Source organism: Dermacentor silvarum, chromosome 10, assembly GCF_013339745.2.
Source record: "Dermacentor silvarum isolate Dsil-2018 chromosome 10, BIME_Dsil_1.4, whole genome shotgun sequence".
Lineage (NCBI taxonomy): Eukaryota > Metazoa > Arthropoda > Arachnida > Ixodida > Ixodidae > Dermacentor > Dermacentor silvarum.
Genome location: NC_051163.1, coordinates 61,201,827 through 61,215,525, shown reverse-complemented (window position 1 = coordinate 61,215,525; position 13,699 = coordinate 61,201,827). Strand labels below are relative to the sequence as shown.

Sequence of the window (13,699 nt, the reverse complement as noted above, 5' to 3'; positions counted from 1 at the left end):
CCACCAAAATGTTACACAAACGAAGGATTAAGCACTGGAGACTATTTACAAAGTATATTTACAAAGGACAACTGCAGCGCTGGCCAGTTCAGCCGACAGCTCGAGAGCAAGAAGCAGTTCGTCTTCTTCGTCGGGGCGCCCGCACGCATCGTCCACAAGAAACACGCAATATGCATGTATCATTACCCCCAGTGGCAGAAGTACCGTCCCGGTGCGTCTAAATATCAGTGGTAACAGGAGAGTAATACGGTTTGAGGCGTGCGACATGCACAACATCAGTGAAATTCGGGGCAGAGAAGGCACTGGTACTGACTGGGGCGATTTCATAAGTAACTGGAGTCGCAGCACGCAGCACTCGATATGGACCTGTGTACCGAGACAATATAGAATGCTGCATAGTTGCACCGAAGACGGAATGAGGACTGTAAGACCAGGATAATGAACCAACACAATCCATAATCAATCTATAGTCATATGGTCTTTCACTTTGCACTTAACTATAGCTTCCTGTATTTTTATTCCTGTCATTGCTAGAGTATGTAAACTTTCTTCACGCACTACTGAATGAGAAAAGGGGGAACTGAGTGGCCTGATTTTTGTTGGTGACTATCATATAATGGCAACATACAGTGAAATTAAGGAAAGCACAGGATATGTAAGTAACTTGTCTTGAAGTAAAATGTTGGAAATGATATAATGAAGGGAAATGAAAGTAGACAAAAAAAAAAAATGTATCACCGCAGGTGGAATCCAAACCCACGTCTTTGCATAACGAGTGACACATTATTACCAATTGGACTACTGCAGCGTTGTTTTCCTATCCAATATGTGTGCTAGATCTAGCCCTGGGAGTGTTAGCCAGTGTCACAGCTCATGGCCATGGCGGCGGATGTAGAACATCCTTTCTACCGCACTACTGCCGCTTCTGTATGCGACACTGACAGCATCAATAACTTGCATGAAAAAAATGTTTATGCTGCCCTTAATGTGCCTCACAAATTATGACCAGCATCTGGAAAAGTGGCAACCTTCGAAGTGAACCCTGGCTTTCGTGTTTTGGCAAGATATCATCGTAGTTCTTAAAAGCATATATATATATATATATATATATATATATATATATCTTATGATATGACTAATGAAAATTGGGCCCCTCGGTTCCCTTTCTTCTCGTTCAAATATGTATATATATAAATACAGTTAAGCCTCGATATAACAAACTTCACTATATCAATAGCCTCAGTATAATGAAGTAATGAACTTTTTATAACTTGTCCACAGAACACCATGTATATTGAACCTCTATATAAAGAAGTGTGTTTATACACAATTTCAAATTAATGAAATATAATGAAGTAAAGTGCCGGGGGATTTTACCGGACTTGATTATATCATAGTTTAACTATAGATATCATACTTTACTATAGCTATACAGCACTCTTCGAAGAGTTCTGTATATGCAAACAAACTGCTTATTTGATCCTAATGCTAGCTTTTAACAAATATTCTTCATAACATGTAATGTAATGACAGAAATTTGCTATTAATATGAATGCTAGGTTGAAAACCTCATTTTTTAGTAGTAGTGAGAACATCCAAAACTATAGGCCGTGTCGACTGACCTCTAGGGGTGTTACGTGCCCCCTCCATTTGTCTGTGCGCCACTGCATCCGAGACATTCATCATTTCTATCACCTCCGAAGATGTTTCTTTTCCTTCTAAGCACTGGAAGTGTCTCGAATGCCTGCAGTGATAGAGCGATGGAATGGAGCAATGGCTGTTTTGGCTAGACTATGCACGATAGTGACAAAGAATGTTAATCCATCCTCGGGCATAATTTGTGCAAATCACACTTCACATTTTTTAGTTGAACAACTTGCAAATGACTAATCTCAAAATGTCTCTAAACTTCTCACTGGACTCACAAATGGCAATGCCCTTGTCTTTCAATGACGCAGTAACAAAGTTTTTTGCTGAGGAAACCATTCGGAATTTTTGTTGTGGCCACATGCCACTTTTGAGGTGGATACCGTCTCTTTTTTTCATAAGACCCCTCACAAAAAATGGCACATCCCTGTTTCTTTCAATGACGCAGTAACACAGTTTTTTGCTCAGGGAAACCATTCGGATTTTTGTTGTGGCCACATGCCACTTTTGAGGTGGATACCGTCTCTTTTTTTCATAAGACCTCCACCACCTTGCATATTTATGCAGAGCTCATTTGCTTATTCGGTGTTCCTGAACTTCATATTGGTAATTAGTTTTTACCATCCTACTTGCCTCGTCATTAGCTCAATTGATAAACTGGCCTCCCATAAAAGTGGTTGCGGTGCCATGTTCAGTTCCCAAACCAGAGCAAATTTCATTACAACTGCATGCAAAGGTTTCATTTTGAGAAAATTCAATGGGTCTGTTTTTTCTTTTCCTTTTTTTTTTCCTTGTCAACTGTCCTTGCATGCTCTCTCACTTGGCAAGCGTCATATCACAGTGAAGCCAACCGATTTGATATTCCAGAAGTGTGATCTAGCAATCTACATTGTCACTATTCTTTGGGGCCCCTTTAAGACCTTGCATAGTTTCTTAATGATTGCTATTCCTCATTCCACAACACATGGAAGTCGGGCTTTCATCTTTGGAAGGAAAGAAAGATGTGGAGACTGGTGCCTAGCAGCTGATTTAGCGACGTTTGGGAACCTGCTTCAGAGTCATCAGAGCATCAATCACTGAACAGTAAATGTGAAGTGCAACCAGTCTCCTTTTAACCTGTGTGTTACTTGCAGTTTGAATGAAGGCAGACCTCTGTGGGAAAGACTGCTGGGTGCTCAGTAAGGTACGAGACCGGGCTAGCTGGTATTCCACATTGATACGACCAGCGCAAAAAAAAAAAAAAAACTCAGTTCCTGTCAGAAGTCATTCAGAGTGTCAGCACGTACTGTAAGTAGAGCCATCAGGTCAAAATTGTCGGCATTCACCTAGAGATTAGAGCACCTGAGAGTGTGTTTTTGAATGTGGCAGTTCAATGCTCAGTTCCCCTTGCATGAGAATCATAAGGAGAGCAGAGGCTGTGGTCAGCATGTGAGCACATGCAAGATCCTTTTACAGATAAACTCATTTCGGGCTGTACTTTAACCATGCAGCAATCATTTTTGTGGCTGGTACCTTTTTTTTGAACTGTCTGCACATCTAAGGATCCCATAGCATTCCTCGAACAGGGGCCTTGCAATGGCCCTGGGTGTACTGCACTGGAGAAAAAAAGCGGCCCATAAGAATGAGTGATAATGATGATTACTGTGTGGCAAAAGTACATCCCTGAAGAGCATAACACACTAATGCAGTTTGGCTGGTGCACCTGCATTTTCTGAATATGTTGGTACCTGAAAGTACACTGGATCCTATGTACCACTAAGATTTTCTGTTTTGTCAGTGGCACTTTACATTTGTGAATATGTGTTCTGCTCTCTACAGTACTCATTACTTGTGAGTGCTGAATCCATGGCATTCAGTGTAATAGACGTGGCCAATTGTGGCACTGATTTACCTTGCACTGACTCCACTTCTCTGTGCCTCGATTTTCCAGGCATCAAGGCAGATGCACAACCCAAGGAATAGAGGATTTGTCAGAATAGCTGACGACAACATTTTATTCGCAAATGTCTGCAAGCAAGCACATACACCAAGTTCACATGCAGCAGTCACCAGCAGATGCATAGTGTCCACTACAATTAACAGCCGTACGAGTTGTGCTGCTGTCTATTTGTGCACCTTCTTTTGTTGTCATTTTGTCACATTTCCTGTGAATTTGTTGTGCCGTTGATAACTTCAGAATGTTTGATCTTTCGTAAAGTGAGTCCTGTCAGTGCTGCTCATTGTCACTGAGTTGGGTGCAACAAAGCCGCACTTTCTGTTTTGTGTCAGTAACAATGTGTTGTGGCTGAGTCTGTCAGTTGCCGTTGATAGGCATTGATCAGTGATGATGTAGAGTGCCGTGAGCAACATAAGGGCTTTTGCAGTCACATTGTACGATGAGTTCACGATCATGTTTGATTGTCTCCTTATATAATAACCATTACAACTTCAACAGCAAAAGGCAGTTACCATTAATGGCACCTCTCTGCTTGGTTTTTCATCTTGCTGCTTCTGTGGTCGTGTTGTTATTTTTTTATCATGGTCTGCTTTGTTTATTCATTGCAGTTGATATAGACAAAGTGTTTGTTCATCACAGTTCTTAGCTTTTAACTCACAATGGCAATTTTAGGGAACTAAAATTATGAGTGTGCAGCAATATCAATGAATACCACAAAAGTATTGAATGTTCCTTTCATAAATGTAAAGGTTTTAGTTCTAAGACCTCTTTTAAGTTTCAGCTTCAAAAACTGTGCAAGATAAAAATCAGTGTCATGTGTAAAGGTTTTCTTTTGAGAGCCCATAGAATGTATTCTAATATCTTCTGTTTCTGCTCTTTTGACATACTTATCATGCTAAATATTGACACGCAACTAGATGGCTTCAAAACATGAATTCCTTATCACATAAAAATTGATGACATTAAAGCATTTAGTGCTCTAAATATTTTGCACAAGTCAAATGGCCAACCATCCTAACTTCCTGCATTTATAAAACATTCCTGCTCTTCAGTTGTTTATTCACTCCGGTACTATTTTTCTTTGTAATTTCATTATGTCAGTGCTACAGCTCTTACGAGGGCTTCCAAGCAATTTGTATTTAGACTTACGTAAATGTACATATATACCAAACATATACACCTGTAGTACACACATACACCTGCAGAGAGCTATACATACAAATGATTGTGGCAAGCCTTAATGTGGGAAAGCATAGCAGAGAACAAAGGGTAACACCTACCATGGGAACTTACAGCAAATGAAGCTTGCTGGATCAGTGCTCAGTGTCAATCTAGTAAAGATGCTCTCGACTACTCGTGCTTCACCGCTTGCCTGTGCTCATGTATTCTGTTACCCTGTATGTGCAAGATATACAGGCCACGTGATCAGCCTTCCTGTTCTGCAACCAGTCGCATCTAATTCTGTCTTGCAGGCTCCACTAGACTACTGCAGCACAGTGCTTATCAGCTCGGTGTTGGCTCATCTACCACACAAGTAGGGCTGCATCGCTCCCTCTTTCCAACTAGTGGGAGTGACCTAAGCTACCACGAGGGTGTGCACGGTGACGAACGGTTCACTTGCAGTTACTGCAGAAAAGTCTTCAAGAAGAGGGGAACCCTGACTGTTCACCTGCGCGTCCACACCGGTGAGAAGCCGTTCCAGTGTCACCTGTGCCCCAGGAACTTCACGCAAAGGGCGACTCTCATGTATCACATGCGAACACACACCGGAGAAAAGCCGTATCAGTGCCGCTATTGCCCCAGGGCCTTTGCACGAAAGATGCTGCAGCGGAACCACGAGCGCAGCAAGCATTTGAAGCATTTGGCTGCTCTATGAAGGATGTTCGCCACATTTTGCTGGCATTCTATGTGACAAGCCTCAACGGTGGACCTTGGGAGGCAGGTGTGTCTACTCCTTTTAGTTGCAGCTGTGATGCACTTTCCAAAGGAAGGAGTTATGTCTGCACATTTTTCAAGACAAACTAGAATGTTTCCTCACTCATGCAAAGGTTACAAGGCACAGTATCCAAGAAAAAGTGAAATACTTGTCACAGCCTGTTGGACCTTTGTATCAAACGGTGCAGCAAATACTTTACCATGAGACAGCCCATATTCCTCACTGAAAACCTACGCTGAGTGCCGATGTCTTAAAAAAAAACTACTTTTTTCTGGCTCCTGTGCTTTGAAAACTTTCACAGTTAGCTTTTCCTGTCCTGCAACATCCAAGCATATCGTGAAGCATGGACATGGGCTGCAAAATTAAAGGCCTGATTAATGCTGCATTATGACCTAGGTAGCTGCCACTAGGTAAAGGACTTTTGTATAGCAAGACTATCCCAGATGAAAGCTGTTGCAATTAATTTTCTGAGGTTAGTACTGTCATTAAATGATTGTAAGAGCCTCACACATGGGGACATTGTTCTGCAACATTAATACAAGCCACTGAAAGAAATTTTTTTAATATATTTTTAAGAATTCTACACTAGATTCAGTAATGTATTCATGTCATTGAGAGGACAGCCTTGATACATATTGTTCCTCTATTATTGGACACAGTGTTGTTTGGCTATGAAAAATGATGACATTTATTTGCCCCGTGAATTCCCAATGGTTGTACATCCTTGGTGTGTTTTTGCCTTGTCTAATTTGACCTCTTAACAAATGTGAGGTCAAGGACTTCCTGGTGAATGGCAATGTCATTTCCAAGGTCACACAGACAACAGTAGCAGCAAATAAGTGCATATCAAATGGATAACAGTGATATAGGTGGTGCTGGTGTTTTGGTTGGCCGCTCCACAAACTTTCCCTGGCGCCTTGCAGGGCCCCGTTAAGTGACCTCCTTTTGTGTAGCAGCGTATTGCAGTGGCACAAAGGGGCAAGATTTTACAGTGTTTTCTTCTTGCTTTCAGGTCATGAAATTACAATTGTAACATGTAGGATACCTAGACGTTTGTCCATCTTACTGCGTACACGGGAAACTAAGCGAAGGTTGCCAACATGTGATATTGTTTCTTATCAGAAAATCTTGCTGTGAAGAGAGCCTGCTGTATGATTGTAACATTCTTCTGGAAGTGCGAAATTTCCTAAGTTGCAATCTGTCCATCAATCTTTGTGCATGAACCATGAAGGAAGGAATGAAGTCAGGGAATTGACAAATACAGGGTTGGTGTGGCAAGCACAGAGAAAGAGCATTAATTGGAGACCATTTGGAGATGTTTTTGTTTGTCCTTAAAGAATCTGGCATCTTCTTGTCCTGTGGTAGACTTGCTGGATGTGATGGCTACAATAATAGTGACTGGTGTGCACAGGATGCCTGTGTCCACCACAAACACTGTGTAAGTGCTAGTACCTTACAGCTTGAAGGAGCTATGGGATCAGTGTGCTGCTTATCATCCACACACATTAGAGCAAGTACAGGTGTTACTATTTACCCTCATTCTTGGTTTTACTCCCTCTCTCTCGCCCTCATCTGTAAATAATTTACCTGCTCTATTTCAATCTCACCTTCATGTTAAACAGGCTAACCATCCTTCTCAGTTTGTAACACTTTCAAATAAACTGTTTACTCATCTAGTGAGCTTAGTTGACAAATATGATTGCCTACCATTCCATTCCAATTGTCGAGGCATGCCACATTGCTTTGCTTATACGGGCATTGACTAAACCAGCTCACTATGCCTAAAAATTAAGCTGATCGCAATTCTTGCGTTCATCCACCTAGTTTTCGGGATTTCAAAACAGAGAGCTTCTTGGAATTTGTGGTAGAATACTAATAAACTACCTGTTATACTAATCAACTACCTCGTTGTGCTTATTTAAGAGAATCAGCACAATGGCATGACTTTATAGAGGTTAAGCTAAAAAATTTAAGTTACATTTTTACTGTAAATAAGGTCACTCTGCCGCCACTTCCATGCACCAGCTGAAGCATAAAGCAAATCAGTTTTCGTTGTAGTGTAGTTAAGCTTTATCTATATTAATGTCATGTTTTTTTGTTTTTGTTTTTCTTCTTTTTGAGGTTGCCTTCACTAGGTAAACAAATGCTATCAATGCCTGAGAAGCCTCAAACCTCAAGTTGTTCTCCCTCTCTAATCAGAGAAAGAAAAGATAGATTCCACAATGCTTATTTCGGCTAAAGGAATGTGCTGAATTGTGGTAAACAGTGGAAAAAAGAACAAGCTACGGAGTAACGTCAGAAAGTCGCTGTCACTGTTCCCATTTTCATTGCTGCCACAGCTACCAGTTGCTAATTTTAACTACAGCTAACATCAACAGCCATTTATGACTGAGGTCAGTTACAAATGGGGCTTCAATGTACATTTGAGCTAAAAAGGCTTCCTGCCAGTGTGCTTCAAAACTTCAGACCTCAAACCCACCACGCATATGGTCTAAGTGGCTTCTCTGCACTTTAGCGACATGAATTGCACCTTTCTCATTTAGCCTCACATCGTCACCCTCCGTTGCCCTCTCTTCAACACATGAGGGTGAGGGCAGGTGAGGGTGAGGATGCCCATGCCTGGTCCATAATACATTCATTTTTACTTTCTGCTGTTTCTTCATAACCACTACAACTTCCAACAATCTAAGCAAATGACAATTAATATTACTGGCACCCTCTGTGCCCCAGTCTTCACCTTTATGCTTGTGTTATTTCTGCTTTTATTTTCATGATTGCCTTCTTTACATTACAAGTGTGACTGTGCCTTCATACACTGAACTCTACAAGAGCAGGGGTTCGTGTTAGCCTGTGGTCAGTGTGATATGCTGCGAGACAGAATCGCACAATGGTGCTTCCTCACAAATTCCACGCTGTCCTTGTATGCACTTTCCCTCTCAGAGTTGTCCTTATGATTGCACTCCTGGCAGCCATACCTCTCATATAGCATAAATAAAACATAAATATGAGCTATCAAAGTAGAAGATCTGGTTTCTTGTTAGGTCTCTACTCGTGGACAATGGAAAAGTAGGTGGAGTAACATAATGATTTGTCCCTTCTCGTTGCTTAACTTTGCAGCGGGCAACTTATCCATTGCCTATTGGCTGACTCACTTAGATTAATGTGCACCACTAGCCCAGTCATCCATCTTGCTAAAAAAAAAACAACCCTCGTTCCACGAAGTGAACCTCTCTGTCGAGTGAGCGTACTTTCTCTCATTTCTGCCGTTATTGTTTATCTAATTGTCCTTTCCAAGTGCCGATACAGAACTGATTGCGTGCCTCCCTGAGCGCCGAGTTATGTTGGGCGCTGAAGCCATCCGCTTCACGCTGCACTACCTATGCGAGTTGACACCACGCCAGCTGTGCCGATGACGTCATCCGCAGCGTCGCTTGCCTATCTTTATTTAGGTCATCCATCATCTGCTGTGACAGCTGAACCGCTGACCTCATTCTTGGCGCTATGCCAACATTTACTGCCGAACTTCATACACCTGCATCACGAATCTTCCAAGTGGGGGTATATATATACTCTCATGCATAAAAGCACATTTCACACCACTGCATGTAATATTTATGTGGTACCGCAGACACCCTGTATGATACTTAGCATGCAGTTATGTCACAATGACATGTCACAATTTCAAATAATTGTAAGAGGTGTTCTACTGTGCTGCTTCTTGTTTGTATTCGTGTGCCATTCCTGTTTGTGCTACACTGATGAAAAACCATTTCAGTGTAGCTTTTGCCCAATGACATTCAGCCGTATGTCATATCATGCTGGAAATTGTGCGATGACAGGCTTAGCTCAAGTCTTCTTGCAGCCTCTATTTTTAGTAGTCCTTCGTTATCCTTTTAGCAGTTGTCCTTTGGATGGTATTGCATAATGAGTGGAATGATAAGACAACAAGAAGGCATAAGTGCGTTAACGCTTATGTATTTCCTTTCCTCACCAAGTCACTGTCACAATCTGCCCACCAAAAGGCCTTTTAAAATTGTCATTTTCTTATTTTCATGACCTGTTTTCGATTACCTCTTGCGCTACCATGCGATACGCCTATGTCCTGTTACTGACAGCGAACACGCTCACTGGTGCAGATAATGGCAGGTGTCATGTTTGTCTCAGAATGTGTCCAAGTCTAAACAGCACGAAGGATGGAACAAGTAAGAACACAAATGACAAAACGTTTGTGTTCTTACATGTTCCATCCTTCGTGCTGTTTAGACTTTCATATGTACCAGTTAGCCCTCGTCGGCACTCTAGTTCCGAGTGTGTCACTTTCTGTGGCACAGACTTCGTCACCATGTGTCGCTACCCAGAGGCGTCCTCTCAACTATGCTCAAACGTGGGAAGTCGTCTGCCGCATTGTCCCGTTTGCAGCTACGCCACAACTTCCTGCAGTACAACAGAGATTCACCAAAGGACACACAATAGGAAGTGCCCTTAACAAGTGTGACTACTGCGGCAAGGTGTTCCCACTGAGGTACAACCTGGACATACATCTACGCACCCATACAGGCGAGAGACCGTTCCACTGACCCTCTGCCCTATGGCCTGCGCGCAGAAAGGGTCCTCATGCGGCACATACAATCGCACAGAGGCGAGAAACCGTATCGGTGTGGCTTTTGCCCAATGAGGTTTGGCCACAAGGCGCACCAGAAGAGGCACGAGGAGAAGATACACGTGCGGCAGGCCACACACATTGGGGCAACGAATGCTGGAGAACTAAGCACCACTTGAGCAAGGCGGAATAGGAAATTTCCGCCTGCCGTGTGAAGCTATCAGTGACAGCTTGTTCTTGTGCTGCAGAGAGGCTGTACGTGGGATGTCAACTTCCGTATGCTCACTTCGAGGGACAGATATTTCAACAATCATTCAAGAGTCTATTGCTTCACATGCTAGCTGATTAACTTTCGACTGTTAACAGTGTCCCAGCTTACTTCACCCAAGCTATTCAACGAGGTGGGAGGAGGGTAGAAGGAGAGAAAAAACACGGTAGAAGGTACACTCATAAGACCTGGTGTTCGGTCGTCAAAGGTCTGACAACCGAACACCATTGATCTTGAAATCGTGTCTATCACCATGTTTTTCCAATCTTTCTTTTAGTTGAACAGCTTGGCTAAAATTAGCTGGGACACCCTGTATATCAATTTTCCACGCATTTACATTTATTGCAATCGTGGTTTAAACGTTCTTTATTTTTCCAACATACCTTTATCGGTAAATTTAAAGTTTAGCATTACAATTGACATATTTGTACAGTATAGACCACTTATAACGTAACCGCTTATAGTGCAGGACCGGATTTAGTACGGTCTTTGCAGACTCCCGTTAATTTTCCCATAGCACTTCATGTGAATGCATACCGCTTACAGTGCAGCCGCGTGAGACGAAATACCGGTTATAATGCGGCTCCCGCGGGAAAATCGTGCCCACAAGGGCGGTAGCGAGCACGCTTCTCAACGAGGTGCGCCCACCGATGGGAGAGGAGATCAACGAGGGCGATGCGGAGGAGGAGCATCAGACGTAGAGCATGAGTCCAAGGGTGATAAAATCATTGCCGCGTGCCATATGTGCGAGTGAAAACGCGCGGGGGATGCGCGCCTTCACGGAGAGCGAACGCACAGCAGAGAGCAAACGCGACTTCCATCACGCGGAAGGCCGTGGAGGTATGGGAGGGAGGGAGGGGGGGCGACGCTGTGCTGCGGCTCCAAATGCGTATCTTGCAACCGGGCGCAAGGGGAACTGGCGACGCAATCTCCCACGTGAAAGGAGCAAAGCAGGAAGGCAGCACGGGAGGGAGGGCGGCTTCTACTCCGCCAACAAATGCGTTCGCGCCTATGCCGGCTGTCGGTGTTGTCGCGCGCATCGTATCTTGAAAGCGATTTCCACACGGCTCTGACCTTTGTATGCGCTGTGCTTAAGCCGCTCAGTTTCCGTTGAAGCGATCGACCGCACGAACCTTCGCTCGCTGCAGTGGCCGCGTTTCCCCACGCCCGCGTTTTAACAGTGGCTGTTTGTGGTCATTGAGTCTGTTCATGTTTGCTTGTGCGCGTTGACACCACGCTTGTTAATTCAGTTAGTAAGTGAATGTGTCAAGTTTATGCAGCCGATAAAACTACTATCCCTACTCCTTATAGCTCTCTACTAATTTCAGACATATTTTAAGATTATTACTTTGTCTGCTTCATACGAAGATCGTGGGTACTTGGACATTAACCTTTCAATGTTCGTAAATTTAAACGGATGCAAAACTCCCAGTCGCACGCTTCGATTCTTGGATATGCGTGGCTGCTTGGTCTACATGTTTTGCATACGTGCAGGGCTTGAAAATCGTTGTTTTGGTTATAGTGCGGTACCGCTTATAGTGCAGATATTCACGACTCCAGCGACTTACGTTATAAGCGGTCTACACTGTATATGTTTGGCTGATTTATGCATTTATTGACTTTGTGTTCACTAATGGGCTGTGTTCCTTCTTGTAAAACAGTGCAAAATTTTCATTGTGTGCGCTAATTTTTGTTGCAGTTCCACTTGTTTTGTGGGTTTGTACCAGTGATCCATTGATTTTTTTTTTTTTTTGTTAAAGCAGTGTGCCACAATCTTCTCATTTTATATACAGTCAAACCTCAATTTAACGAAACCCAGCTTTACAAAATTTTCTAGTTAATGAAATGTTTTGTATTCAGAAATAATATATATAGAGAGCCTGAAACCTCGAAGGAACGAGGCGAGCCTAATGTCTTACCTGAATCAATTCTATTTTTAGGGAATACATGGGTAAAGGAACGAACATGTCACATGAGACCAAGGTTGGGTTCAGAATTTTACTAAATTTATTCATGTGTTGTAGTTATGAATGCATCACCTTGCCAGTTTCAGGTGGGAAGTTTTCCTTTTATGTAACAGTTTATTGCAGTGTCTCGGTATCTCAAGTTCAGCATTGGCTTAGCATATGGTGCCAGCTGTTCTATCGCAGCCATGTTAAAAGAGGTGTCTTCTCGGTGCAGAATTATCCCACAATTACTTATTCTGACAAAGCCCACAAAGACTAAAGTTATGTCTTATGGCTCTTGAGCTTGTCTTATAGCTCTGTGCGTTAGTCGCATGAGTTTTGCCAATGTAACAAGATGAGTCTCCTATCCCTTGAACTGTTAAATAGAGGTTTAACGCATTGTTTGTACAACAGTGGTCTTCCTTTTTGAGAAACTGCTTGCAATGCTGTTTATTGCTGCCTTGTATCTGGTGATCTAGCTGTTTCCACTGGTGTAATTCTTCAGCACTCACCATGTATAAGAAGTGAGCAAATAAATGAATTTTTGAACTTGAAATGATCAGGTTTAAGTTTGTGTGCACAACAACAGTACAGTTAGAAATTTATGGTAGTGTGCCCAAACCACGAAGAAGGCTAATATTTCTAAACACCGCAGTACTTTGTACGTCTGTGCTTGGGGTGTAGGCATATGGCTGGAATTTCCACTCCCTGACCCTGGGGAAATGTGCCAGGGAAAAGTACCGGCCCCAACACACAATTTTACGAATGTCCACTCCAGTGCTGACTTGACGAATGATGCAATAGATCAATTGAATGGCTACGCGCAATATACTGCAGTAGCAGGGAAAATGGGGCTTGTTGGGGCAATTCTTTCAGGGCAGTGCATTTGCTGGACAGAGCCCAAGCAGATGAGGAATATGTAAGGCATACATATGAGTACTGACTCACAGCTACGAGTTTATTGGTGAAAAAATGTAAACATAACAAATTAAAAAATAAAACATTGATACAGATAAAAAGGGCCTATGCATGACAATGCCTTTTGAGTACAACAAAAAGAAAGATAGAACCTAAACGTTGTCTTTTAGATGAAGAGAAACAACGTGTGCAAAAAACACACATACACACACACACAAAAGGTTTCTTCGAAATGGAATGCCGGTTAATGAAAATCATGCTCTTGCAAAAATCTTAATCCTTTCCTGCTACTTCCAACTGACGATTTGCTAATAACTTGTTCCATTTCCTTGCAACTTACAAGGCCTCCATGATTTTAACACGAAAGTGTTTTATTCCGGGGTCCACCAAGACTTCACTGACGCATTTCCGTCACGGAAATACGTCATAGAACATAATACAAAGAAAG

At 42.6% G+C, this 13,699-nt stretch overlaps 1 protein-coding gene across 1 annotated transcript in view; it reads left to right on the top strand.

Annotated features, from left to right (window-relative positions):
- Positions 1-1,358: 1,358 nt before the first annotated feature.
- The window catches only part of LOC119431580 (zinc finger protein 420-like), a 36,778-nt gene continuing 24,437 nt past the window's right edge, over positions 1,359-13,699 (top strand). The window contains exons 1-3 of the mRNA XM_049657922.1: positions 1,359-2,022; positions 2,160-3,731; positions 5,056-5,454. Of these exons, the coding sequence (XP_049513879.1) occupies positions 3,590-3,731; positions 5,056-5,454 (541 nt within the window). The 5' untranslated portion in view covers positions 1,359-2,022; positions 2,160-3,589. The remainder of the gene's footprint in view (positions 2,023-2,159; positions 3,732-5,055; positions 5,455-13,699) is intronic.